Raw genomic sequence first — 27,240 nt, 5'->3', positions numbered from 1 at the left:
GGAAGATCCCCTGGAGAAGGGCATGGCAACCCACTCCAGTATTCTTGCCCGGAGAATCCAATGGACAAAGCCTGGCTACAGTCCATAGGGTCCCAAAGAGTTGGGACACAATTCAGGGACTGAGCACACATGGAAAATAACATTTTTAGGTCAGGGAATTGGGCAGATGAATGTCAAAGCAAAGAGAGCCATGATTCTTATCTTGTTCCTTTCACTTCCATCCTGTGTGGGTTACAGCCTCTGTGTTTATAAAATGGCATCACCAACATGAGGGTGGCAGAGCGGGGAAGCGGAGATGCCAGCAAGTGGTGGCCTAATTAATGGACTTGTTAAGCTCTAGGGTGAGAAGCTGGAACAAAGGAGACGGGAAACCCAGAAGGGAGACAGGAAGATAGCAGCTATCTGTTCTAAAGGCCTGATACTCAAGGTGTGAATGCTTTCAGAGAAAAATTTGAGAAGCATGCAGAAACTTTCTTTGTCATTTGACAGAGAAATTTTAGTGAATGTGCTGAGAAATAATTGGGGGGATTCCCTAACAGTCCAGTGGTTAGGACTCTTGTGTTTCCACTGATGGGGACCAGAGTTCGATCCCTGGGCAGGGAACTAAGATCCCACAAAGCTGTGTGGTTTAGCCAAATAAATAATCAATTGATAATCCCTACATGACTTATAAACAAACAAATACTCTGGGCTTGTGTTTGCATTTTATTTTTCGAGTAAATCACCTTTTTTTTTGGCCGCACCGCGAAGCATGCAAGATCTTAGTTTCCCAATCAGAGCTCGAACCCACGCTCCCTACAGTGGAAGCATGGAGTCTTAACCACTGGACCACTAGGGAAATGCCTCTAGCAAATCATCTTTATTGTATTCTGCATAATATCATCCACAATGGATTCAATTTGAGGGAAAAATGTTCTCACCTCAGACGTTTGGGCAGTGCTCTCCTCCTGGGCTAGAGGTCCCCATTCTAGAGATGTGGACCCGGGAGAGGAAGAAGGAAGGGGGCTGCCATGCGGCCCAGGACTATGAAGAACGGTGGCTGCCTGCCTCCAGAACATTCCCTGGGAAATCTGTCTGGACAGCAGTGGAGGCGGGCTTCCGGAAGGCCTCTTGGCCAGGCCTCGCCCAGGCTGACTGCTGCCCAATCTTACCCTCAGTTCAATGTTAACTACCATGTCCTTCTCTTCAGGAACCACCATTTACACATTTCTTTGCAATTCTTATAGAACCCACCTATAGGACCCATCTTCAGTGCCAAGATTCCCCCCAACCCACAAGAATCATGGTCAGTGGTCAATTTTCCAATCTGGCTGCAACTAAGTCACACTCCTGTCTCAAATCCTTTGACTTCCTTGCTAGAAATTACTTGCAGAACCTAACAGTGTTACTAACAAATAGGGCAACAACAACAAAAATAACCCCCTACATGAACAGACAGCTCACAGTAAAAGATATGTAAGTGGCTTTTAAATGCAGAATAATGAGTTTTAACCACACCTTAAAATAAGAGGAATGTAAAACACCATTTTTCATGTACCAGAGGAATAAAGATTAAAAGTTTCATAATACACTGTGCTGGTGTGGAAGTTGGGAAACGAACATTTCCACATTCTGGTGAAGACAGTACACCCCAGAACTCTCTTTTTAAGAATGAATTCCTAGAACCCCAGGCATTCATGAGAAGTCGGGGAGGGAGCTGGGCACTTGCCTCTGTTAATTTCAGGCGCCTTCCTCTCTTTAGAGAGTCTCACCAAATGCTGGATGTAAGGGTCCTGCCAGTAGCCAATGCTCACTGCAAACCTGAAAGAGATGAAAAAGAAAACAGGTGATTAGAGAGTAGGGTCAGGCCAGGTTCCATGGGCAAGTTCCCAGGAACCAGATCAAGGATCCAGAGATTTATCTCTGGCCAAATCATGCAACTGGAGGTTATCATAATAAGCGAAGTCAGAAAAAGAAAGATAAATACCATGTGATATCACTTAAATTTAGAATCTAAACTATGACACAAATGCACCTACCTATGAAACTGAAACATTTGCCAACAAAGGTCCATCTAGTCAAGGCTATGGTTTTTTCCGTAGTCATGTTTGGATATGAGAGTTGGACTATAGAGAAAGCTGAGCACCAAAGAACTGATGCTTTTGAACTGTGGTGTTGGAGAAGACTCCTAAGAGTCCCTTGGACTGCAAGGAGATGAAACCAGTCAATCCTAAAGGAAATCAGTCCTCAATACTCATTGGAAGGACTGATGCTGAAGCTGAAACTCCAATACTTTGGCCACCTGATGCAAAGAACTGACTCAATGGAAAAGACCCTGATGGTGGGGAAGATTAAAGGCAGAAGAAGGGGATGACAGAGGATGAGATGGTTGGATGACATCACCGACTCGATGGACATGAGTTTGAGCAAGCTCCGTGAGTTGGTGATGGACCGGGAAGCCTGGCGTGCTGCAGCCCATGGGGTCGCAAAGAGTCGGACATGACTGAGCAACTGAACTGAACTGGCGAAACAGAAACAGAATCGTGGACATAGAGAACAGACTGGTGGTTGTCAAAGGGGGGGATTGGTGGGAGGATGGAGAAGAAGGCTGGGGTTAGCAGATGTAGGCTATTATATACAGAATGTATAAACAACAAAGTCCTACAGTATAGCACAGAGAATTAGATTCAATATCCTACATTAAACCATAACAGGAAAGAGTATTTTAAAAATGAACGTATGTGTGGCAGTATACACACACACACACACACACACACATATATGTATAACTGAATCACTAGGTTGTAAGCAGTAATTAACACACTGTAAAAAATCCACTACACTTCAATTTAAAAAAATAAAAAGCCAAATAACATTCAATGCTCCAGCACAAGTTTAAACAGACTCATCCATCCACCTTTAAATTCACAGTCATTCCCATCACACTTCCCACCAGTCATTTCTTACCTCTCTGTTCCCACATATCATTCATTCCTTTCCCAGGACCCTAAACAGCAAGTAAGCTCACCTCATATTTCATACAGCTTTCGAACATTTATTCACACAGCAAACTCACTGGCCAGAGCTAGTCAGGTAACTCTGCTCAAACAAAAGTTTTGTGTCCAGGGGAAGGGAGACCCCAAAATAAATAGCAAATATCACTAATAACTAACAAAGTATTTCTCCTGACTCTGTCAGTCCTTTCATGTCCCTTAAGGAGGCTGTGGTGGAGAAACCAGGAACAAATAAAACAGCTCCAATTTGGAAAATGCCAGGGTAGCCTAAAGGTTCTCAACCCTAGTCTACACTACAAGAATGATAGATGCTGTGTTCCAAGCCGGAGAGCTAAAGCCCTGATTACCACTGGAAATCTCCTGGCAATCATGAGTGGAACCAGCCTCAGGACAAATGAGAAGTCAGGGAAGGAATCTGGATCCCTAGGGCCATACCACACCCCCCAGGGGCCCAGAGCCTTCTCTACCTCGCAAGGAAAATTTAGTGAGATAATGAATGTCTTTACCACTTACATCAAATTGAGTCAGGCTTCTGTTACTTACAACCTTAAGCATCCTAAGTGATATCCTGCATGATACATCCACTCCACATTGCCTGGTAAGTAAGCTGAAACTTAAAGCAAGTATGTGTGTGAGTGTATGGTGTCACCCAGTTAAGTTCTAAGCTCCCAGACACACATTTACATATTTTCTTTTCTTCATACCTACCAACAAGGCTTATGGGCTCAGTCACTCAGTCACGTCCGACTCTTTGCGACCCCATGGACTGTAGCCCCACCAGGCTCCTCTGTCCATGAGATTTCCCAGGTAAGAATACTGGAGTGGGTTGCCATTTCCTACTCCAGGGGATGGTGCCAACCCAGGGCTCAAACCTGTGTCTCCTGAATCTCCTGCACTGACAGGCAGATTCTTTACCACTGTGCCACCTGGGAAGCCCCCACCATCAAGGCTTACTGCTGCCTTAACGGCAATAGCTGCTGAATTCTGTACAAACATGCCCCCCCCCCCCGGTCTCTTGCACCCATGTCTCCACATCCACAGGCATTCACAAGGAGGCACATGTGTGGAGCTACTCGAGGCAGCAACTCAACACACCAACACACAAAGTACGAAGGAACACAATTTGCTAAAAGCCCAGAATGTCCAAGGAGAACAGCAGACCCACAGAGTTTTACAAAGCAAACTTGCTCAGCTGTCCAGAACAGTGATTCTCAGGAATTCCCTGGAGGTCCAGTGCTTAGGACTTCATGCTTTCACCGCTAAAGGCAAGGGTTCAATTCCTGGTTGGGGAACTAAGACATGCATCTCGGCCAATGAAAGTAGCGCTTTTCAAACAATGAGTTGTGACCCATTCATATCACAAAATCAATGTAATAGTTTGCAAATCTCCATTTTAAAAAATGAAGTAGAACACAGTAAAGCAGAAAATAGCAGCATCATACTATATTGGAGAAGTCAGGACTGCTTTTGTGAAACTTCTGTTTCAATGTATGTTGGGTATATAAGCGCTATGAAAAAAGTGTTCTTGGGAACTCCCTGGCAGTCCAGCGGTAGACTTGCAACTCTGAGCTTCCACTGCAATAGACATAGGTTCAATCCCTGGTGGGGGAACTAAGATCCCACAAGCAATTATCAAAAAGAAAAAAAAAAAAAAGAAACACTGGTTTAGGAATCATTTCTCGCCATCTAGTGGTAAAAGTCATATGTGCAGCTGAAGCAACACCAGTAGATGATGTAGATGTGATGAGAACACAGGTCAAACTGTTCCTGCCCCAACATCCAGGGCAAGAATCCTGTCGACAACACTGAACCACTGCTGACTACTCCCCACAGAGAAGGCACCCGCCCCACCACCAAGAAGCTCGAACTGCTGAAAAGCTGATCAATTTGCCTCCCTCTAAGTGTTCCCTGCTGGATTCACTTAGTGCCCTCTTGGATAACAAGGAGCAGTTTCTATTCCTTCCAACTCAGCATTATCAGTCGATTTAATACTATTGATTCAGTCCAGCAATGTTTATTGAGTGTCTAGTGGTATTTATTGTCTGCTAAGTGCTGGGCATTGGATTACAGTGGAACAAAACCGAGAAGCGACAGAGACAGAGATCACGACAAACGAGGGATGTAATTATATGGTGAATGGAGGAGCTACAGCAGAGGTGAAAAGGAAAGCCTCTCTTCCAGGGCATGGCTGAGCTGAGTCCTAGAGAATTAGAGTAGGGCAGCTGTGCAAAAGGCATTCAAGACAGGAGGAACTGCAGGCAGAAACGCTCTGGGGTGGGGATGGACGTGGAATGTTCCAGAAGCAGGAAATAGGGAGGGCTGGAGGAGTGTAAGGAAACAGGAGAAACTGGAGAGGAGGTTGGAGAGATAAGTGGACTCAGCTCATACAGGGCCTGGCAGGAGCCTGGGATGGATCCCACAGCACTCAGGGCACAGTCAGTGTTGTTCGGTGGTACAAAAAGGTGGGGCGATGCATGGACATAACCCAAGGACCCCCCAGTCACTTGGGGAGACACACAGACATAACACAAGGACCCCCGATCACTAGTTCCCATTACTCCTGCTTCCTAAGGCTACCATCACATGTCTCTGCCCAGTCCTCAAATCCAGATGACTGCCGGTGGTTACCATGCCTTGGAGTTAAAAAGGATCTCACAGTTTAGCCTGGGAGAGCAGCCAAGATAAAAAGCCGAATTAACACACTGCTAGGAAGAGAAGGAAGAGGGCGCTGCTGGGCCCTGCTACTGGGAAGTCCGAAGGGAGGTGAGCACCGTGATTCAGGATTTACAGGCCGCCAATGCAGCTGAGTAGGTAACAGTGCGCCTCCACAATGAATACTAACCAGTCATCTATAACAGGAACTAGGGGACTTTCCCTGATGGTCCAGTGGTTAAGACTCCACACCCCCGGGGGTACTCTTTTGCCCCCTTCTGATGCCTATGTCAGAAGCTTTCTCTATCTCCTTTATACTTTAATAAAACTTTAATACACACACACCAAAAAAGACTCCACACCCCCAATGCAGGGGAACTAAGATCCCACAGGCTGCATAGGGCGGCCGAAGGAAAAAAAAAGAAAGAAACCTATGAACTAAAAGAACTGGGGATGGCAAGAGGTTCATAACACATACACTATATTTCATCATATAAGACACCATCAATTTCAAGATTGAAAAAAGAAATTTAAAAAACACTACCAGTGAATATTTCTTTTTTAATTGCTTAGAATTTTACTTTTGTAATTATTGAAAAGGCTCCTTTATTGGGCCATAGTGTCATCATCTCCCTCTCTCTTGTACAGACAGAAAAAAGAGTGAGGTAAGCTGGCTAAGCCTTCACTTTCAGAATGTCTGTGCCTTTCCACACAATACTGACCTCTGTGTCACCGAGGGCATTGGTGAGGATGTATTTCTTTCCTTTAATATTTGTTTATGTATTTATTTCGCCTGAGCTGGGTCTTCACTGCTGCTCGCGGCTTTCTCTCTAGCTGCAGAGACCAGGGGCCACTCTCTAGTTGTGCAGAAGCTCCTCATTGCACTGGCTTCTCTCATTGCAGAGCATGGGCTCCCAGCATGCAAGCTTCAGTAGTTATGGCTCCCGGATTCTAGAACACAGGCTCAGTAGTTCTGGCACACAGGTTTAGTTGCTCCATGGCAGGTGGGATCTTCCCGGATCAGGGATTGAACCCATGTCCCCTGCATTGGCAGGTAGAGTCTTAACCACTGAGCTACCAGCGAAGCCCCTGAGGGTGCATTTCTTAAGAGATCTCCAACATTCTCTCTGAGATTTTCTTCCAAGCAGCTGACCCTCAGCCTGGAAGTTTGGCTACTGGCTCTTTCTTGATCTCATCAGATGATATCAAGGAATGATTTTCAACAGCAAACAGGATTTGTGTTCTTTCTTCAAATGGCCTTAAAAGGTAGGTGGACTAAAGCACTGGGGGCTGTGGTCACAGCTTTCCAAACAGGCCATGCCACCAGGAATCTGTGTCTGCTTGCACAGGTAAGGACACCTCTAATGTCACTTGACAGCGACTGCAAGTAATGTTGAGAGTTAAGACACATCTGACTTCAGAAAAGTTAAAATCCAAGACCACGTGCATCACAGAATGGCTCAGATAGTACTGCCACATATATATGTATAACTGAAACCACCTTGCTATACATCGGAAACTACCAATAATGTACATCAACTATACTTCGATTTTAAAAAAAGTACAGAAGCAACCTAAGGGTCCATCACAGAGGAGAGGGTAAAGAAGATGTGGTACCTATAAATAATGGAATATTCCTCAGCCATAAAAAGGAATGAAATCAGGTCATGTGTAGACATGTGGATGCACCTAGAGACTGTCATACAGAATGAAGTGAGTCAGAGAGAGAAAAACAAATACTGTGTATTAATGCCCACATGTGGAATCTAGAAAAATGGTAGAGATGATCCTATCTGCAAAGCAGAAATGGAGACACAGACACAGAGAACAAATGTATGGATACCAAGCAGGGGATGGGAGAATGGTGGGAGGAGCTGGGAGACTGGGATTGCCATACACACGATATTAATAGTATGTACAAAACAACTAATGAGAACCTACTGTATACACAGGGAACTCCACTCAACGCTCTGTGGTGACCTGAATTGGAAGGAAGTCCAAAAGGGAGGCGACATTGGTATATGTATGGCTGACTCATTTTGCTGTACTAGGTGTGTATTTGTGGTAGGAACTAACACCACAATGTAAAGCAACTATATTCCAATGAAAATTAGCTTAAAAATAAATAAAAAATAAAATTACAAAAAACATAGTACCAAACTGTGACGAACCGCCATGACTATAAGGGACTCTTCCCAACGTTAACATTTAGCAATGAAGTAGCTAACGAGAGGAATATTTGCCATTTTTAAATGATGCTATTGTTTCTTTTTTAATTAAATTAACTATTCCCATCAAAAAATTAATGCTGTCTTTACAACAAGAGCAACAGGAAGTTTGGCCATGAAGCAACGGATACCTCGTGCTGCAGCTACTGAAGCCCGCGTGCCCTAGAACCCAGGCTCCACACCGAGAGGAGCCACTGCGATGAGAAGGCTGCACCCACAACCAGAGAAAGCCCGAGAGCCGCGACAAAGACCCAGTGCAGCCAAAAATTCATTAAAAAAAAAAAAGAGCAGCAGTAACTTTGGACTTCATAACCAAACATAAAAAGCAAATATTACACTAGAAAAATAATGCGTAACAAGTCACAAAGTGCTAATATCCTTACAATGTAAAGGGCTCATTAATAAGGGGAAAAACGAGTATCGCAGAAGAATGGGTAAAGGACAAAAATGAACCATTCACAAAAGAAGAAGCAACTGGCCAGTGAACAAACGAAAAGCTCAGCCTTACTGATGATCACAAAAAAACCAAAATGAAGACGAAAGCAAAAACAGAGAGCAGTAGTGCTCCTACCAAATCTGCAATAAAACTGTTTTTCAGTAGAACCTGGCTTTGGAGAGGGATGAGAAGAGGGCCCTGGGCACCACTGCCCAAACTGGTAACTGGCAGTCATGCTTCAAGGCACTGTGGCAACAGGTACAAAGAGCCAGAGTTACCTGTGAACACAATGGCTGACAGTCCCACTTACCGGGATTTTATCCTTAGGAAATAATTAGGAATGAACATAAAGATTTTTTTTTTTCTAATAAGACCACTGAACTGGACTTATAGTATCAGGTCGACAAGATAGGCTACAAGATTACATGGACAGGACATCCCTAAGTTTGTTAGAATGAACGTGTAAGACGTATAAAGTAGATACTGAAATGTTAACAGCGGAGATCTCCCTGGTACTGTGCTCCTAGGTCTGCTGTCATATCCACGATCGCACTCGTTTCCCAAACTCAGAAAACATCCCTTCCATCTGAATATCATGATTTCATGTTTCAAACTCAGAATCGAAGAGTCAACAATCTCAGATTTGGAAAGACCTGAAAGAGTCACTCAATCAGTCTTCATCCAACCTACTGCTGCTTTCAAAATGTTCATGACACTCACGTACCACCTAGTCAAAGTAATATGTCTTTTTCAAAAATTTATTTTACTGAAGTGTAGCTGATTTACAATGTTATGTTAATTTCTCCTATACAGCAAAGTGACTCAGCTATACATATATCTATTAATATATTCTTTTTCACACTCTTGTCCATTATGGTTTATCACCGGATACTGAATACAGTTCCCCGGGCTATACAGTAGGACCTCACTGCTTATCCATCCTATATATGCTAGCTTGTACCTGCTAACCCCAAACTCTCAATCCTTCCCTCCCCAACAACCTCTCCCCAAAGTAATAGGTCTTTAAATAAACTCAATTTATATGAAGTTACAAGTTTTCCAAAGGAAATACATTTAGCTTTTAAAATATGTATAGATATAGTCCAAAGAATAATGTGTATTCTTTTATTATGCAATACTACATAGTTTAATACCCTGTTAAAATAAATGGACTGTGGCCGATCAAAAAAAAAAAAAATAATAAACTCAATTTTCTTAGTACTCAGCTCTGATGTGCTACCTAGTATTTCCTTCTAACACACACTGTAACAAATACCTAACTATTAACATTTAAAAGATCTATCTCTGTCCCACCTAAAACCATCTCACATTCCTCCTGTGAGAAACACTGATCTGGCCCAACCATCTATTCGTTAAAGAAACATTTACTGATTCTGTCCTATTTGCATGAATGTCAATTGCAATACTGGAAAATTCATGGAAAATTGTGAAACGCCCTCCAACAGGGATTTCTTCATCTGAGGATTCAGGGAACGGGAAGGGGCCCTCCCTGCTGTCTCAGACTAGCAGGAACAAGGCAGCGGCTGGTTCGTTTCACTTCTCCTGGAGACTCATCATGTGCTTACTGCGTGCCAGGCATTTATTCAAATGCCTGACAAATAGAGACACACAGCACCCTCAAAACAACCCTAAGTACTAGTTTGTTCAAGCTGTGGAACCTTCAGGGAAATTAATCTGACTACTTTACAAACCTACTTACCAATGTGGATTCAGATCCCACCCCCAACGTTTCAGGGCTTCCCCAGTGGCTCACTGGTAAAGAATCTGCCTGCAAGGCAGGAAACACAGGAGTTGCAGGTTCAACCTCAGGGTCGGGAAGATCCCCTGGAGGAGGGCGTGGCAACTCACTCCAGTATTCTTGCCTAGAGAATCCCAAGGACAGAGGAGCCTGGCGGGCTATAGTCCATGGGGCTGCAAAGAGTTGGACATTGAGGCAACTGAGCACGCACGCCCACCCAATGTTTCAGGTGCTTAAATGGTACGTATTTGTCATGTGTGTGTGTGTGTGTGTGTGTGTGTGTGTGTGTGTGTGTGTGTATTGTTTAACTACTTATAGATGAATATGTATGTGAAAGCCGCTCAGTTGTCTTTTGACTCTTTGCGACCCCATGGACTACACAGTCCATGAAATTCTCCAGGCCAGAATACTGGAGTGGGTAGTCATTCCCTTCTCTGGGAGATCTTCCCAACTCAGAAATCAAACCCAGGTCTCCCACATTGCAGGCAGATTCTTTACCAGCTGAGCCATGAGGGAAGCCCACAGATGCATATGTATATATGTAATTCCATATACTGGCAACCCACTCCAGTGTTCTGGCCTGGATAATCCCAGGGACGGGGGAGTCTGGTGGGTTGCCGTCTATGGGGTCGCACAGAGTCGGACACAACTGAAGCGACTTAGCAGCAGCAGCAGCAGCAATTGCAAAAAAAAAAAAAAAAAAAAAAGGTCAATGAGTATTCTCAGCATTAATTTTCAAGTTTGGGGGACTTTCCTGGTGGTCCAGTGGCTAAGACTCTGCACTCCCAATGCAGGGGGCCCAGGTTCAATCCCTAGTCAGAGAACTAGATTCCACATGCCTCAACTAAGAGTTCTCATGCCGCAACTGAAATAAAAGATCCCTTGTGCCGCAGCTAAGACCTGGCACAGCCAAAAAATACATAAATAATTTAAAAGATTTCTTTTTTTAATTTTTCAAGTCTGGGATTTTTCTTTCTTTTTTTTTTCTTAAAGCAGAGAAAGGTTTACTGCAGGGCCAAGCAAGGAGAACAGGTGCCTCATGCTTAAAAAAACCTGAACTCCTCAGTTAGGGATTTTAACTGTACACTGCTTGTGGTCTTTAAGTGAAAGAGTTAAGTCACTCATTTGTGTCCGACTCTTTGCAAACCCATGGACTGTAGCCCGCCAAGCTCCTCTGTCCATGGAATTCCCCAGGCAGAACACTGAATGGGTAGCCATTCCCTTCTCCAGAGGATCTTCCCAATCCAGGGATCCCACGCAGGTCTCCTGCACTGCAGGCAGATTTTTTTCTGTCAGAGGCACCAGGGAAGCCCTGTGGTCTTTAAGATACTGCTCTCATTTTTAAATTTATTGTTGTTCTTTCACATCTTTTAGTTTCAATTTTTGGTTTCTATTTCCTGTTGGTTTCACTCTTGGTTTATAAATGGAAGACAGGAAGCAAAGTCTTGAGGGCAACAGACTCTGTACTTAAATAGAGTCTGGATTCGCTTCCTTCTTGGGAACTCTGGAAAGCTTCTTGTTGCTTTCCTGAGTAGATCAGCAGACCTTAAGGGATCAACCACCTGAAAAACTGGGTCTGAATAACTAAGAAGACTCACAGGATAGTTTCCTCCCAAAGGAGAATACTGGCATGGCCTCTTGGCTTCATGTAACATCTAATTACTTTATAAGGAGTAATATGATCTACAATCTACTGTCTTGCTTGTAAGAAGTCATTGAATAGGGGACAAAGTGTAAACGGAAAAGGAACCTACATTCACAGAGAGTGAAATAACTAGGAGAATCAAGTCAGTCCCCTTGGTATAATGTCCCATATCTAACTTTTTAACAACAAAACCAGAAAATGTAATTACTATAACACAGAACATAGTAACAGGATGCCATGGACCTGAATAATGCTAAGTTTCTAACTAACTCCCAGTCAAAACCCTAGCCATCTTTTCTTTTTTTGTAAGAAACTAACAATTGATTCTACAATGGAAACACAAAGGATCTAAAATAGCCCAAACAAATCTTCAAAAGAAGAGTGAAGTTGGAGAACTAAAACTGCTTAATACTACTTAATTTTCAGACCCGCTATAAAGTTGAAGTAATCAAAACAGTGTGGTCTCAGCATAAAGGTGGAAAAATAGATTGATGAAACAGAAATAGACCTATACCAGTGCTGCCAGCTGGATTTGTACCCAGAGAGCCAAGGCAGCTCATGTTCCTTTATGTTGGGCTTCCCTGGTGGCTCAGTTAGTAAAGAATCTGCCTGCAATGCAGGAGACCAGGGTTCGATCTCCAAGTTGGGAAGGTCCCCTAGAGAAGGAAATGGCAATCTACTCCAGTATTCTTGCCTAGAGAATGGACAGAGGAGCTTGGCAGGCTACAGTGCATAGGGTTGCAAAGAGTTGGTCACAATTTAGTGACAAAATGACCACACACACCACCACATTTTCCTATATGTGTATGTATATGTAAAACACATCCATCTGAAAAAGTATCTCTATCCAAAATATACAATGAACTCTAACAAGTCAAAAATCAACATTATCATCATCAATAAAAATAGGCAAGGGCTTTAATAGGTAATTCACAAATGAAGATGTAGGAAAAGCCAGTAAGTATACATCTGTCACCAAGGAAATGCCATTTAAGGCCATAATGAGACGCTATTGCTCACCCACTGACAAATGTTAAACGAGGATATGGAGCAACCGGAGCTTTGGCACATTGCTGGTGGGAAGTATAATCTGATAAACCACTTTGGAAATTTGTCTGCAGTTAAATGCATACTCACCCTATGACTAACCAATTCTACTCTTGGATCCAAGAGAAATTTAAGGCTTATATAAAAATGTTCATTGCCATTTATTCAGAATGGCCAAAAACTAGACACAACTCAAATGTTCATCATCAGTGGAATGGATGAATAAATCATGGTGTATTCACACAACACACAAAGGAGCAAGCCATTTTACAGTGACAAAGATTCTCTCCTCGACCAAACTCTAGCCAGGTTCCAATAAGCCCTCCTGGACTAGACCTCGATCTTGGCCTATAATATAAAGACCTGAGCAAACACTAACATGGTTTCTAACAGCTCGATCTTGGCCTATAATCTAAAGACCTGAGCAAACACTAACATAGTTTCTAACAGCTCGAGGCCACACCCCTAAGGATGTCTCCAGTCCCCCATAGGGGGCCGACCTGAGAAAACTCTAGAAGAATTTACTGTTTGTTCCAGGCAACACCTGAAGATAGAGCCTTGCTGTCTCCCAGTTAGCAAATCCAGATGGTTTCACATGGACTAACTCCCCTTTTCACACTTTCTATAATTTTTCTCTGATTCTACTGATTCCTGCCTTGTCCCCCTGCTTCCTCCCTCATTCTCCCCTTCGCACACCCTCTATACAAATCAGAGTTGAGTTTAGTTCATGCTAGATTCTTTTCCCTGTTGCAATAGTTATTACTTACTAAAATATCTGACCTTACCACTTTAACTGGCATCCAGCTTTATCTTTGACAACGTGCACAACATGGATGAATCTCAAAGACCATCTTGAGTGAAAGAAAACACAAAAAGAATGCATTTTGTATGATTCCATTTATATGACATTCCAGAATTGGGAAACCTGTGAGAGCCCAAATCAGAAAAATGGTTGCTGGGTAACTGACCATCTCTAGTTGGTAAAGAGACCAACTAGAGATACAAGGGAACTTTTTGGAGTCCCAGAAGTATTTTATATCTTGTTTCAGGTGGTGGTACACAGATATATGCAACTGCCAATACTCATCAAACTGAATATCTTACTCTGTATAAATTATCTCCTTCTCCTTGCCAGCCTTCTATCAACATCTGAGGGAGCTTTCCCTGGTTGCTCAGTGGTAAAGAATCTGCCTGCCAATGCAGGAGACATGGGTTTGATCCCTGATCCAGAAAGATCCCACATGCTGCAAAGCAACTAAGCCACAACTACTGAGCCTGTGCTCTAGGGCCCATGCTCGGCAACAAGAGAAGCCACCACTGCGAGAAGCCGTGGACCGCAACTAGAGAGAAGCCTGCACTCGCCGCAAGGAGGGAAAAGCCTGCGTAGCAACAAACACCCAGCACAGCCAAAAGTAAATAAAACCATAAAAAATGATCTTTAAAAAAATGACTGTCTGAGGAAATTCTCGAGGGGAAAAAGATGAAGGATGTAGCACATCCTCCAAGTTCCTCCTCCAATATGCACTCACCCCCTTGCCTAAGAGGACCCCAATCTGGTTTCAGGCATCAATCTGCGCTATTAGGTGCACATTTTTCTGCACCCAGGGGCAGAGCCATGTGTTCTAACCTTAGCTGATGAGAAGTACATGGAAGCCTACAGGGTAGGCCTTCCCAAAAAGCTACTGCTTTCCTGATGAAAAGGGGCGGTTTCAGACGCACAATATGTCTCTTGCTAGTATTCCTTCCTTTTCCTTCTGCCTGGAGCACAGCTGCTCAAATGGACAAAAAATTCTGATAACCCTGCCATAAATCTACCCTTCCACTGTGAAGCAAGCTATGGGAGGTCTGAATCAATCCACAACTGAGTAATTGTGTTACTCAGAAGTTTTCAGATATCAAAATTAAAAAAAAAAAAGAAATTTTAACTGCAAGTCAAGAATGACATATGCATTACTGCATTAAAATATATATAGGAATTTGGTATGTGATACAAGAGATGTTTCAAATCAATGGTGAAAATACAGACCACTCAACAGATGGTGTAGGGACAACTGGCTAATAATTTGTGACAAAATTAAGGTAAGGGCTTCCCTGGTGATCTAGTGGTTAAGAATCTGCCTTGCAATTCAGGGGATACTGGTTTGATCCCTGGTCCGGGAAGATCCCACATGCTGCAGGGCAGCTAAGTCCAGGTGCCAAAACGACTGAGCCCAAGTGCCTAGAGCTTGCAAGCCACAACTACTGAACCCACATGCAGCAACTACTGAAGCCCTCATGCCGAGAGTCCACGCTCCACAACAGAAGCCACTGTAATGAGACGCCTGTGCACCGCATCTAGAGAGTAGCCCCTGCTCGCCCACAACTAGAGAAAGCCCACGCACAGCAAGGCAGACTCAGGGCAGCCAATAAATAAGCTTTGAAAAAGATAAGTTAAAACTGCCATCTTATGATGTACAAAACAATGAAGATAGATGAATGATCTAACCATAAAGCCAAATCCACAGAAGTGCTAAAAGAAAATGCTATAAGGATTGAGAATGGCCTTTCAAAGCTTTACCCAAAAACCACAAGCCATAAAGTTACATTGTCAAGACTCTACAACCTGAAGAGTCACCACTTCTGTATTATGAAATGGACAGTACAAGCTACACTGAAAAACAAGCAACAGCTTGAAAGAAAACACTGCAACAAATAGCGAAGCAACAGATCACTACTGCAGATACAGAAGGTTCTTGCCAATCAGTAATAAAAATACAAATAACCAAACAAAAAAAAGACAACAACCCAGTAGGGTAGTGACATGGGAGAGTGGATTTGCACTAAAAATATCCACGAGTGTGAGCAGACAATGCTCGGTCTCACTTGTGATTTTAGAAATGCAAATTAAAAACAGGAAAGCAGCTTGGCATTTGCCTTCAAAATATTTCAGATCAGAAGCTGGGCCCTGCTCTCTGGGGTACAGCTGTGAAGATGCAATCAGTAGGCTGGTCAGGCCTGGGCCCTCAGGAAAACACCGGCTTTCCTAAGAGGTGATCTTGTGACCTGTGACCTGCTTTCATGACAATGGTGGCAGGGCGGGGTGGGGAGGGGGGGAATTTTTGGATTTAGTTGAGAAATCAGATGAACTTCTATAATTTGCACAACAGAATTTCAGCCTTACAGCCCCTGGTCTGGTTTCTAACACATACAGAATGCTGAAAGCCAGCAAAGCAGAACACCAGAATTCTAAGACCTCATTAAGGAAGTATCATCTTGAGCACTTGTATTCAGGTCTAATCATTTTCTGGAGAAGGAAATGGCAACTCACTCCAGTATTCTTGCCTGGGGAAATCCCATGGACAGAGGAGCCTCGTGGGCCACAGTCTATGGAGTCGAAAAGAGTCAGACACGACTTAGCGGCTGAGCATTAATCACTTTAACCATCCGACACATGCTCACTGTGTGTCTATACTGTGAATGGCACTAAAGTAGACAGGTCCCTGCTTTGTTTTTATTCTGAGGAAAGACAAACATTAAACAACGTGTCTGAACTACACCTGGGCTGATTACCACAAAGGAGACGCACAGAGTGTCACAGGAACATGGAACAGAGGCTGTATCTTGCCTGCAGGTGCCGGAGAGGCCTCCTTGAAGACGCCACATCTGACACAAGTCAAAAACCTCAGTGCCATCTACGACTCCTCTCTCTTACCGCATATCTGATCTGTCAATACGCTCTATCAGCTCAGCCTTCAGTGTATCCAGAATCATGGCTTCCCAGCATCTCTACCACTACAATCCTGATCCAAGCCCCCAGCATCTGACTTGAGCTATTCCGAGAGCACGTCTCCCTGCCTCCATGCTGCCCCCTACAGCCTGTTCTCAGCGCAGACGCTGAGAGGATCCTGTTCCACCCCAAGACAGTGGATGTGTCTTCCATTCCAAGGCCCCCAGAGGCTTCCATCTCGCTGACACTGAAAGCTAGGTCCTCACAAGAGCTCCTCTCCTCCTCTTTCCCCCGGGGTCTTGCTACTCCTGGACCAGCCAGGCCAGCTCCTGCCCCAGGGCCTTTGTACCCTCTGCCTGGGACACTGTTTCCCCTGTCCATCCTCAGGCTTACTTCCTCCCCAGCACTGACCTTCTGGGTGGGACCGTCCCTGGGCATCCCAGCTCATGGGGCAACTCCCTCCACACTCCTGCAGCAGCGCCCACCAGAGCAGGTGTCAGGTACGTTGCTGGTTTGTTTCCTGGCTGCTTCCCCCATTACGTGCCCCACAAGAGCGCCGCGTGTGCCTGCTTCATTCACTTCTACATCGGCACTACAACAGAGTCGCCATACATTGAGCAGGGTCTCAATAAAGAACATCAAGTGGAGAAGTTCGTCTGAGGGATGACATGGAGCTGATCAGACAAGGAGGGGAGGCAGAAAGTATCTCGGGAGGGGTTGGCCTGCTGAAAGGCCCCAGGGAAGGCAGGCTCAGGGTGGCTGGAGGAACTGAGAGGGAGGTGGGGAGAAGGGAAAGAGTCGGGGGAAGCAAAACTGGAGAAGCAGGGTGGAGCAGGCAGGGCCGGGCGGGCCCTGTGAGAGGAACTTCGCTATTTTCCTAACAGCAATAGAGTGTGTGTGCTCAATTGTGTCCGACTCTTTGCAACCCCATGGGCTGAGGCCTGCCAGGCTCCTCTGTCCGTGGAATTTTCCAGGCAAGAATACTGGAGTGGGTTGCCATTTCCTACTCCAGCAATAAAAAGCCATTAAACCAGGGAGTAACATGGGCTCAGGCACCTTTCCCAAACCTCTGGCTTCGGTGTGAGAACTGGATTTGGGGAGGGAAGCACCACTGCGGAGTTCAGCAGGCAGATTAGCGCCCTGGCTCAGATCACGGATGACCTGAGCGTGGACTGAGTCAGCAGCCGTGGAGGTGGAGGAACGCAAATAGATTCCAGAAATATTTTCCAGGTACAATCTAAAGTCTGAGTAATTGATCGCAGAAAGGGTGAGTGCAAGGGCAGTTCCATGATGACTCCAATCTTTTTTACTCATGAACCAAGGGGAAATGGGCACCATCCACTGACTTGGGGGCGGGGGGCGGGGGAGGGATGGCTTGTCAGAAAATTGGGGAAGGTTATCTAGAGTGCAGTTTCGGAAATAATGAATTTGAGGTCATTCTGAAAGGGAAAGTTGCTCAGTTGTGTCTGACTGACTCTTTGAGACCCCATGGACTGTAACCCGCCAAGCTACTCTGTGCATGGAATTCTCCAGGCCAGAATACTGGCCATTCCCTTCTCCAGGGGATCTTCCCAACCCAGGGATCGAATCCAGGTCTCCAGCCCTGCAGGCAGATTCTTTACCAGCTGAACTACCAGGGAAGCCTGAGGTCACTCTGAGACAACCAAACAGAGATATCCGGTTGGCAGGGATAGATCTGGAGCAGTGTGATCTGATCAGGAAAGGTGAGGGGTGTCCTACCACTGAGTGTCACGTTTTACCTTGTGGCAGATGGAGAATCAAAGTTTCAAGGAACAAAGTGACAGGGTAACATTTGTGATTCTGAAAAATCACCCTGGCCACAGCATAAACACTTGGACAGGGGAGGTGGCCAGACTAGAAGCGGGCAAAACAATAAGGACGTTCTGTGCTAGGTCAGGTGAGCAAGGGCTGCGGCCAACAGGAAGAAAACGGAACAGACTTTCCGTCTGTTGCCAGCCTGTCTCCCCCCCAGCTGCTGGGGACTTTTCTTTTTCTTTAAATTTTTATTTATCTCTGATTGTGCTAGGTCTTCAAGGCTGCACACAGGCTTTCTCGAGTTGCAGCAAGCTGGCTTCTCATTGCAGCGGCTTCTCTTGTTGCAAAGCATGGGATCTAGACCGTGGACTCAATAGTTGCAGCTCACAGGCCTGATGGCCCCAAGGCATGGGGGAATCCTCCCAAAGCAGGGATCAAACCCATGTCCCCTGCATTGGCAGGTGGATCCTTAACCACTGGACCACCAGGGAAGTCCCTGGGGAGTTTTCTAAAATACAAACTCAAAGCATGTCAGTTCCCCCACTTTAAAACCTGCAGGACCAAAAAAAAAAAAAAAAAAAAACCCGCAGGACCATTCCTGCTTTGTTCTCTGACAACCTCTCCAGAATTCTTTCTACCTAGCCCCCACTAGAGGTCAAGTTCCCCTAACACTTCAATCTCAAGAGCTTCAATCTCTATGCTCTTCGACGTCTCTATTTTCCTCTGCCTGGCCAACACCCATCTAAGACTCAACTCCTCCCCAGTGAAAAAAAGAAAAGTGGTGCTGATCCCTAGGAGCGGGCCTGGCGCCGCAAGCCAGGCTTCACTGCTGTTAGATGCTCGCCTGGTGCTCACAGAGGCCACGCTGTCCTCCGGCTGGACAGAAACAATCTCACAGGACGACCTGCACAAGGTCACACTAGAACAGTGATGAAGTGAGACAAAACCAGGATCCTTCATAATTTTGTCCAAACAGACAAAACCAAGGCCCGCTGCAGGGTCCCCAGTAATCTTGTCCCCCAGCTGATGCTGAGGGACTGTGGCTTCTTCATTAACCACAGCATATCTGACTCGAGTCACACCTCCTCTTTTTTTCATAAATTTTGTCATTTATTTTAATTCTCTTTTTTTTTGGAGTTTGTTTATTCCAGGCTGTGCTGGGTCTTCACTGCTTTGCGCAGGCTTTCTCTAGCTGCGGTGAGCAGGGGCTGTTCTCGGATGCGGAGCTCGGGCTTCTCGTCGAGGTGGCCCCTCTCGCTGCAGCGCTCTATGTGTGCCGCCTTCGGGAGGAGCGGCGCCCAGGCTTACTTGTTCCGCAGCACGTGGGATCTTCCCGGAGCAGGGATCAAACCCGTGTCCCCTGCATTGGCGGGTGGACTCTTATCCACTGCACCCCTGGGGAAGTCTGTCACACCGCCTTCTGAGCTACCTACGCAACCACAGAACTGTCTCTGCCTCCTGTGAGCGCACCCAATCCTGGGCAAATCCCTGCTTCCTTGAAAACCCCTCCCCCCCAAGCAAATTATCCAACCAAAGCCTAAATCCTATAAGTTCTTTCTTATACCCCTTATGGAAAGACCCCAAAGCTCCCCATGAGGTGAGCGCTCCCTCATGAGAATGAGTCATTAAATCCATTTACCATAAAAAGGAACAAAATTGTGCCATTTGCAGAGATGTGGACGGACCTAGAGGCTGTCATACACAGTGAAGTAAGTCAGAAAGAAAAATAAATACTGTATATTAATGAATATATTGGGAATCTAGAAAAATAGTACAGATGAACCTATATGCAAAGCAGAAACAGATACAAATGTAGGGATCAAACATATGGACATCAACATGGGAAGAGGGGGTGGGATGAGTTAGGAGACTGGCATATAGACACCACTATGCATAAAACAGACAAATAATGAGAACCCACTGTATACAAGGGAACTCTACTCAGCGCTCTGCGGTGATCTAAACAGGAAAGAAATACAAAGAAGAAGGGATGCACATATACAACGTCTGATTCACCACGTGCAACAGCAGAAACCAACACAGCAGTGCAAAGCTATGTGTGTGTGCATGTGCGCTCAACTGTGTCCAACTCTGCAACCCCACGGGCTGTAGCCTGCCAGGCTCCTCTGTCCATGGGATCTTCCCAGCAAGAATACTGAAGTGGGTTGCCGATTTCTCCTCCAGAGGATCATCCTGACATAGGGATCAAACCCAAGACTACCTGCGTCTCCTGCATTGTAGACAGGTTGTTTACCACTGACCCACCTGGGAAGCCCCTAAAGCAGCTATCAGTTCAGTTCAGTGTCTCAGTCGTGTCTGGCTCTTTGCGACCCCATGAACCACAGCACGCCAGGTCTCCCTTTCCATCATCAACTCCCGGAGTCCACCCAAACCCATGTCCACTGAGTCAGAGATGCCATCCAACCATCTCATCCTTTGTCGTCCCCCCCTCAATCTTTCCCAGCATCAGGATCTTTTCCAATGAGTCAGCTTTTTGCATCAGGTGGCCGAAGTATTGGAGTTTCAGCTTCAGCATCAGTCCTTCCAATGAACACCCAGGACTGATCTCCTTTAGGATGGACTGGTTGGATCTCCTTGCAGTCCGAGGGACTCTCAAGAGTCTTCTCCAACACTACAGTTCAAAAGCATCAATTCTTCGGTGCTAAGCTTTCTTTATAGTCCAACCCTCACATCCATACATGACCACTAGAAAAACCATAGCCTTGACTAGACGGACCTTTGTTGACAAAGTAATGTCTCTGCTTTTTAATATGCTGTCTAGGTTGGTCATAACTTTTCTTCCAAGGAGTAAGCGTCTTTTTATTTCATGGCTGCAGTCACCATCTGCAGTGATTTTGAAAGCAGCTATACTCGAATTAAAAAAAAAAAAACAAAAACCCTGTTTAACTAAATTAGATATATTTCTAATGTTCTCTGCTAGAGGACACTGACAACTCTCATGGTAGGAAAGGATGGTGAAGTTTCCAGGAGGGAAGTTAATTGAGTGCCAATCTGAAGGCTTCCACTTTCTGTGAAGCAATACCCTGGCATCACCCTGGTGATCTTGAAGATGAAGGAAAGGTGGAGTAAATCAAAAGTTGGAGGAAAGTGAAAAATGTCTGATTTAAGTCTCTGGAGAGTAGTAAAGGGAGCTAGCCAAAGAATCATACTGGAATGAATGAGTCAGCTCGTAAGAGTACAGAAGAGGCTGGCTGACACGAGTCCACACAGTGCCAAGCTGCCCTGCTGTGTGATTTCTACCATCAGTATTCAAGGTGGAGATGGAGAGTCTGGTTCAATCCAGGGTCTGAGGTTTACTAGGATGAAGGGCAAGGGAGATAAACGCACTGCCAAGAGAATTACCAGGGAATGGACTATGAACTCTGAGCTCAACTGACAGGTAGGAGCCTATAGGGGAGCATCTAAAGGCTGGAGAAAACCATGGACGTCCTGAGGTTCTGAAGGCAGAGCAGAAATAACTGATCAAGCATGCTGAAGAGAGACTGGGGTTGGAGGGTGCTGCACTGTTCATCTGTGAGGTGGTATACACAGCACCTGGAAATCCAGGGGATTATGGCAGGAATGGCAATAGAGGTGAATGAGCAGAGGTAATCACTGCAGGCTAGGTGTTCAAGAAAACAAGTACCCTGCCTATAGGGTGGGTCCTGCACACACACACACTAGAAAGTCAACTAGGATGATGGCATGAACAGGAAGGCTTGTGGGCCAGGTGCCCAAGTCGTCAATGAATTAGGTGAGTAACCAGCAAACAGACAGAAAACAGCAATATGGAGGAGAGGATGCTGGGGTCATGGGTCTCAAAGAAACGGGGGGAGGAGACAAAGGGCAGTAAGGACATAAATTTTGACCATCCTAATGCTAAGACCCTGGAGAAGGAAATGGCAATCCACTCCAGTATTCTTGCCTGGAGGATACATTGACAGAGGAGCCTGGCAGGCCATAGTCCATAGGGTCGCAGAGTTGGATACTACTGAAGTGACTCAGCACCCACGCAATGCTAGGACAGCCGGGGTATGAGAAAACAGAGGCGAGACTTGGCTTTAAGTAAACAATGCCCCCAGGGAAGGACCAGGGTCAGTGCAAAGACAGTGAGGGAATGACTAAAGAGAGGCTAAGGAAACAGAGGTGGCTGGTGATCAAAGCAGTAATTTCAAAGGACTCAGGATGAGCTGCAGGAGGGGGCTGGGGGTTAAAGGTAAACAAGAGTGGGAAACTGACTGAGGGGCACAGCATGAAGTGGGAGATAGGAGAGGAGGAATGGGGAGTTGGGGTAAGTTAGCAAGAACACTAAGTGCTTTATAGATAGCTATTGAATCAGACGGGATTCTTAGGCATAAACCTAGTATACCTGAACAGAAGAGCTCTAACTATTGGACTGGAGGAGGGATACAGTCTGTGGTAGTGATGCTGATGAAGACTGGGGACAATGGGATGATGCTGATGACGACAACGACCAGTTTTGAACACCTACTATGTACCAAGCGCTGTTGGAGGCACTGCACGTTTAATCCTCACAACAAACAGCTAAGACCAAGGACAGCATTATTAGCCACAGAAGGGCTCTGTACCAAAGAAGAGAGCAAATTAAAACAGAAACAACAGGGACTTCCCTGGTAGACCAGTGGTTAAGAATCCACCTTCCAATGCAGAGGAACTAACGGTTTGATCCCTGGTTGGGGAACTAAGATCCCACATTCCACACAGCAATGAAGCTCATGAGCCACAACTAGAGAATCTGCACTGCAATGAAGAGCCTGCATGTTGCAATGAAAGACCCGGCATGCCACAACTACTACCCAGTGCAGCCAAATAAATAAATTTTTTTTTAAAAAGAAAGAAACAACAGAACTGTAGGAGCCCTGGCGAGCTAACTGGCTTTTTGAACATGATTTTAGGGATCTCACAGCTGTAACTCAGGGTGGCAGGAACCAGTCAGACTCACAGCTATTTCAGTAACTTCAAACAAATAACATTCATAAACGCCAATACAGTATACTAATGCATATATATGGAATTTAGAAAGATGGTAACGATAACCCTATATGCAAGACAGAAAAAGAGACACAGATGTATAGAAGAGACTTTTGGACTCTATGGGAGAAGGTGAGGGTGGGATGATCTGAGAGAACAGCATCGAAACGTGTGTATTATCAAGTGTGAAACAGATCGCCAGTCCAAGTTGGATGCATGAGACAAGTGCTCGGGGCTGGTGCACTGGGAAGACCCAGAGGGACGGGATGGGGAGGGAGGTGGGAGGGGGGATCAGGATGGGGAACACATGTAAATCCATGGCTGATTCATGGCAATGCATGGCAAAAACCACCACAATATTGTAAAGTAATTAGCCTCCAACTAATAAAAATAATTGGGAAAAAAAAAAAAAACTAACATTCAGACTGGAGACAAATTAAAACTAGCAATAAGAATTTATTTTAGGCTTTTCTTTATGCCAGATCCTGTGCTAACCTCTGTATGACATCATTTAATCCTTAATCCTCCCATCCAAAAGGCCAGTGACCATTACTATCCTCATTTTCAAGATGAGGAAACTGAGGCAGAAAAGACAGTAACATGCCCACAATTCACACAAGGAATCCCTATTTAACAAGATGAATTTGTGACAAGACTTAAGGTTTCTAAACATTACAGGGAAGATGCAAGTCACAGTATCAGACTTTGAAAGTCCTTGAATCCTGCAAAATGTTTTTAAAACATTAACTTATGGATTCTCACCATCTCATCCCATGTTTTTTCCAGATGCAAGAAAACCTGGTGCAAAAAAAAGAAAAGAAAAAAAAGGCTCTGAAGAAATGCATCCAGATGGCAAACAGGTCTGGTTTTTATAGACCCAAGACCCATCCCAGAAGGTTCTGCTTCAGTGAATCCAGAGTTGGGCCCAAGTAACTGCATATGTTTTAAAAGCTCCATGGTCTACGCTGGTGTGCAGTTCAGGCTGGGAACCACTGCCTTAGATTCTCTGCAGTTCCAAACCCAAACTTTCTCTACAATGTTGAGATGGCTGAAGAACACTGAGGCCGCTAAAATCCGAAGCAGAGAAGAGCTGAAACTATAAAACTATCCAAGAGAGAGACAAGGAAAGACATGCTCTAGTTACATTATTTCTCTGTACTTTTTGTGTCTGAACTATTTTATAGCTAATTTGCTTTAAAAATCATTTTTATTGGAATATGGTTGGTTTATAATGTTGCATTAGTTTCTGCTACTACAGCAAAGTGAACCAGTTATAGATAGACATATATCCACTCTTTTTTAGATTCTTTTCCCATAAAGGTCATTATGGAGTATTGAGTAGAGTTTCCTGTGCTATAAAGTAGTTTCTTATTAGTTATCTTATATATAGTAGCTAATTAGCTTTAAGTAAGCAAGTTAGCCAGACTTTCCAGGTAGTGCTAGTTGTAAAGAAACCCCCTGTCAATGCAGGAGACCTAAGAGACAGTAGGTTCACTCCCTGGGTCAGGAAGATCCCCTGGAGGAGGGCATGGCAACCCACTCCAGTATTCTTGCCTGGAAAATCCCAGGGACAGAGGAGCCTGGTGGGCTACAGAATTGGGGTCACAAAGAGACAGATACGAGTGAAGCAACTTAGCACACACGCGAGCAAGCAAATGTTACCAACAAACATTAAATAAGCCAATCATTACCAATTGATATTAAGTAAACCTAACCTAACTTGCTCTTGAAAAGTATTTTATTTTCCTCTGGTAATTCTGAAGACACTTCTGATTTTCTTAGCAGACAGCAGCCAATATGAGAAAAACTGCTTTTAATTCAACAGTGCTACAGATGTAGTCAACAGCAACCAAAAGCTGGAGAAGAAATAAGCTGGGTGTAGTTCATTTAACGTCATAAATTCCACCAAGAACTGCCTTCAGGCCTTTAATACTTATGAATGTATTTATTTATGTAATCAACCACCACTAACACCTAGCACATGCCAGACACTGTCCTAAGTGCTTTACTAATATTGAATCTTATTTCATCTTTACTTTACAGATGACTGAATATTATTTCATCCCCACTTTATAGATCAGGAGATTGAAACAGAAAGTAGTTTAGTAGCCTGCACAAGTTTCCGCAGCTGGGACCAGCCTGACAGTCTGGCTCCAGAGTCAATGTTCTGAATCACTATGCTTCGTCTCCAAGAACCTACACAAAGTACAAGCCCTAAACCAAAACTTGTTTTCTGGACTCAGTGCCTACACGGCCCCAGCTTCCAAGGCATTTACTCAGTTCCTCTAACAGTCCATGAGCCTTCCTTGCTCTGCCTGAACACCCTCCTACATGCATTTTCTTTCTTTTTTAAGTCTTCTGTTCCCAGCTCAAACATTATCAACTAAATTACAAACTCTAATGGTGCACTGTATTTCTCAGCACCCAACACAAAATTGTAATTATGCTACTTCCTGAGTAATTACTTGCTTCCTGCCTTTTCCAACCAGGCAGATGAGTTCAGACACCATGTCAATCTTGTTCATCTTTTGTTCTCAATCACTGAATACCTACCAACCAAAAGGAAAAGCCTGGCACAAAGTAAGCTCTCAATAATTTTTGTTGAATGAATGAAAGAGTAGCATACACTCAAGCCTCATGTTTTCTTCTTCATGCTTTCAGGTACTTGACACATACCTTTGCTCACAGCGATCCCCACACAGCCCTCACCACACCCCTAAAAGTGTAGACTCCCATAACACACAGGTAACAGCTCTGGAAAATACTGGCGCTGCACGCAAATATTAAGTGGCCCTGGACAGGTCATCTCCCCCATTAACTGGCCTGAGTTTCAGGTGCACAATGGGGATCATGACAAGTCCCAGTGAAACGTAACCTATGAAAGAGGGAGGACCTGCACTTCTCCACATAACCCATCAAAACTGCAGTTGTTACTTGCTTCACGCGTTTCCAACACAAATGTGGCTCTGAGAAGGCCAAGTCCATGTCTGCCTGGTTCGGCGCCATGTCCCAGGCACAAAAACCCCAGGCTTGTCCCGTGCCTGGCAAACGCCAAAAGTTGGATAATTAAAAGTTAAGTAGATGAATCCCTGCTCTGAGCATTTCACAGATGTCACACGAGTTGACCGATGCCTTTTGGCGTAAAAGCGTATTCCTTAGACACAGCCCGCACCCCGACCTAGGCCCCAGACCCCCGGGATGCTGGCCCCTAACCCCGCACCAGGCAGGCACCTCTTGCATATAGAAGCATCTTCGCAAGTGCCGCGCACGCCCTCGTCGTCCGTGTCGGTAGGGGAAGAACAGGTGGTGAAAGAGGGCCTCCTCAGGCTAGCAGCCATGGGTGTGGAGGTTTCGGGGTGGTGCGTCCACCGGAGACATGGAAACCGGATCGACGGACGCCTGAGGAAAGAGTGAGCGGGAGAATAGGCAGGTCAGAGGGGCTGGGCTCCACCAAGCTCAGCTCGCGCAGCTTAGTGACGCCACCCGCGGCGGCTACCCCAGTTTCCCGCTGATTGGCCCCTCTATAGAGATGCTCATTGGACAATTTCCCACCCCCTCAGCCTGAGGAGATGCCTATTGGGTCACTCCTTTGGCCCCGCCCACACAACCCGGAAATTCCCTGAGGGGGAAAGTAAACTGAAATTGACGCAAGAGAGTACCGCAATGCTCTCCGGGAAGTGTAGTCTTAACTGCTTTGGTAGGCCACCTGTTTTCTCACAGCTAATCATGGAATTTTATAACTGTAATTAACTCAGGGCGGAAGAGCTGGCAGGATCCTCAGCGTTATGGCGAAGGACAGAGAATCCAGCCGGAAACAAGTGTCAGTGTTAACAGTGAGTTGTGGCTCAGTCTTATTCAGCAACTCAACAAATTGAGCGCCTACTCCGCACCGGTCACACAAAATCACCCTAGCTACATTTCAAGTGTGTGTGTGTGAAGTCGTGGTGGTGACCAGGTTGGTACAATCAGAATGAATCCCAGGAGTTGGATGGGAGTCGCAAAATCT

General features: G+C 45.1%; 1 protein-coding gene across 1 annotated transcript in view; it reads right to left on the bottom strand.

Moving 5' to 3' along the window:
- LCMT1 (leucine carboxyl methyltransferase 1) overlaps nucleotides 1–26,695 on the bottom strand; it is a 66,064-nt gene extending 39,369 nt beyond the window's left edge. Inside the window, exons 1-2 of the mRNA XM_061153049.1 lie at nucleotides 26,466–26,695; nucleotides 1,709–1,800 (exon numbers count right to left, since the gene is read on the bottom strand). Of these exons, the coding sequence (XP_061009032.1) occupies nucleotides 1,709–1,800; nucleotides 26,466–26,572 (199 nt within the window). The 5' untranslated portion in view covers nucleotides 26,573–26,695. The remainder of the gene's footprint in view (nucleotides 1–1,708; nucleotides 1,801–26,465) is intronic.
- Nucleotides 26,696–27,240: the final 545 nt, after the last annotated feature.

This window comes from Dama dama, chromosome 10 (genome assembly GCF_033118175.1).
Source record: "Dama dama isolate Ldn47 chromosome 10, ASM3311817v1, whole genome shotgun sequence".
NCBI classification, from domain to species: domain Eukaryota; kingdom Metazoa; phylum Chordata; class Mammalia; order Artiodactyla; family Cervidae; genus Dama; species Dama dama.
This window is presented reverse-complemented; position numbering and strand designations above follow the sequence as displayed.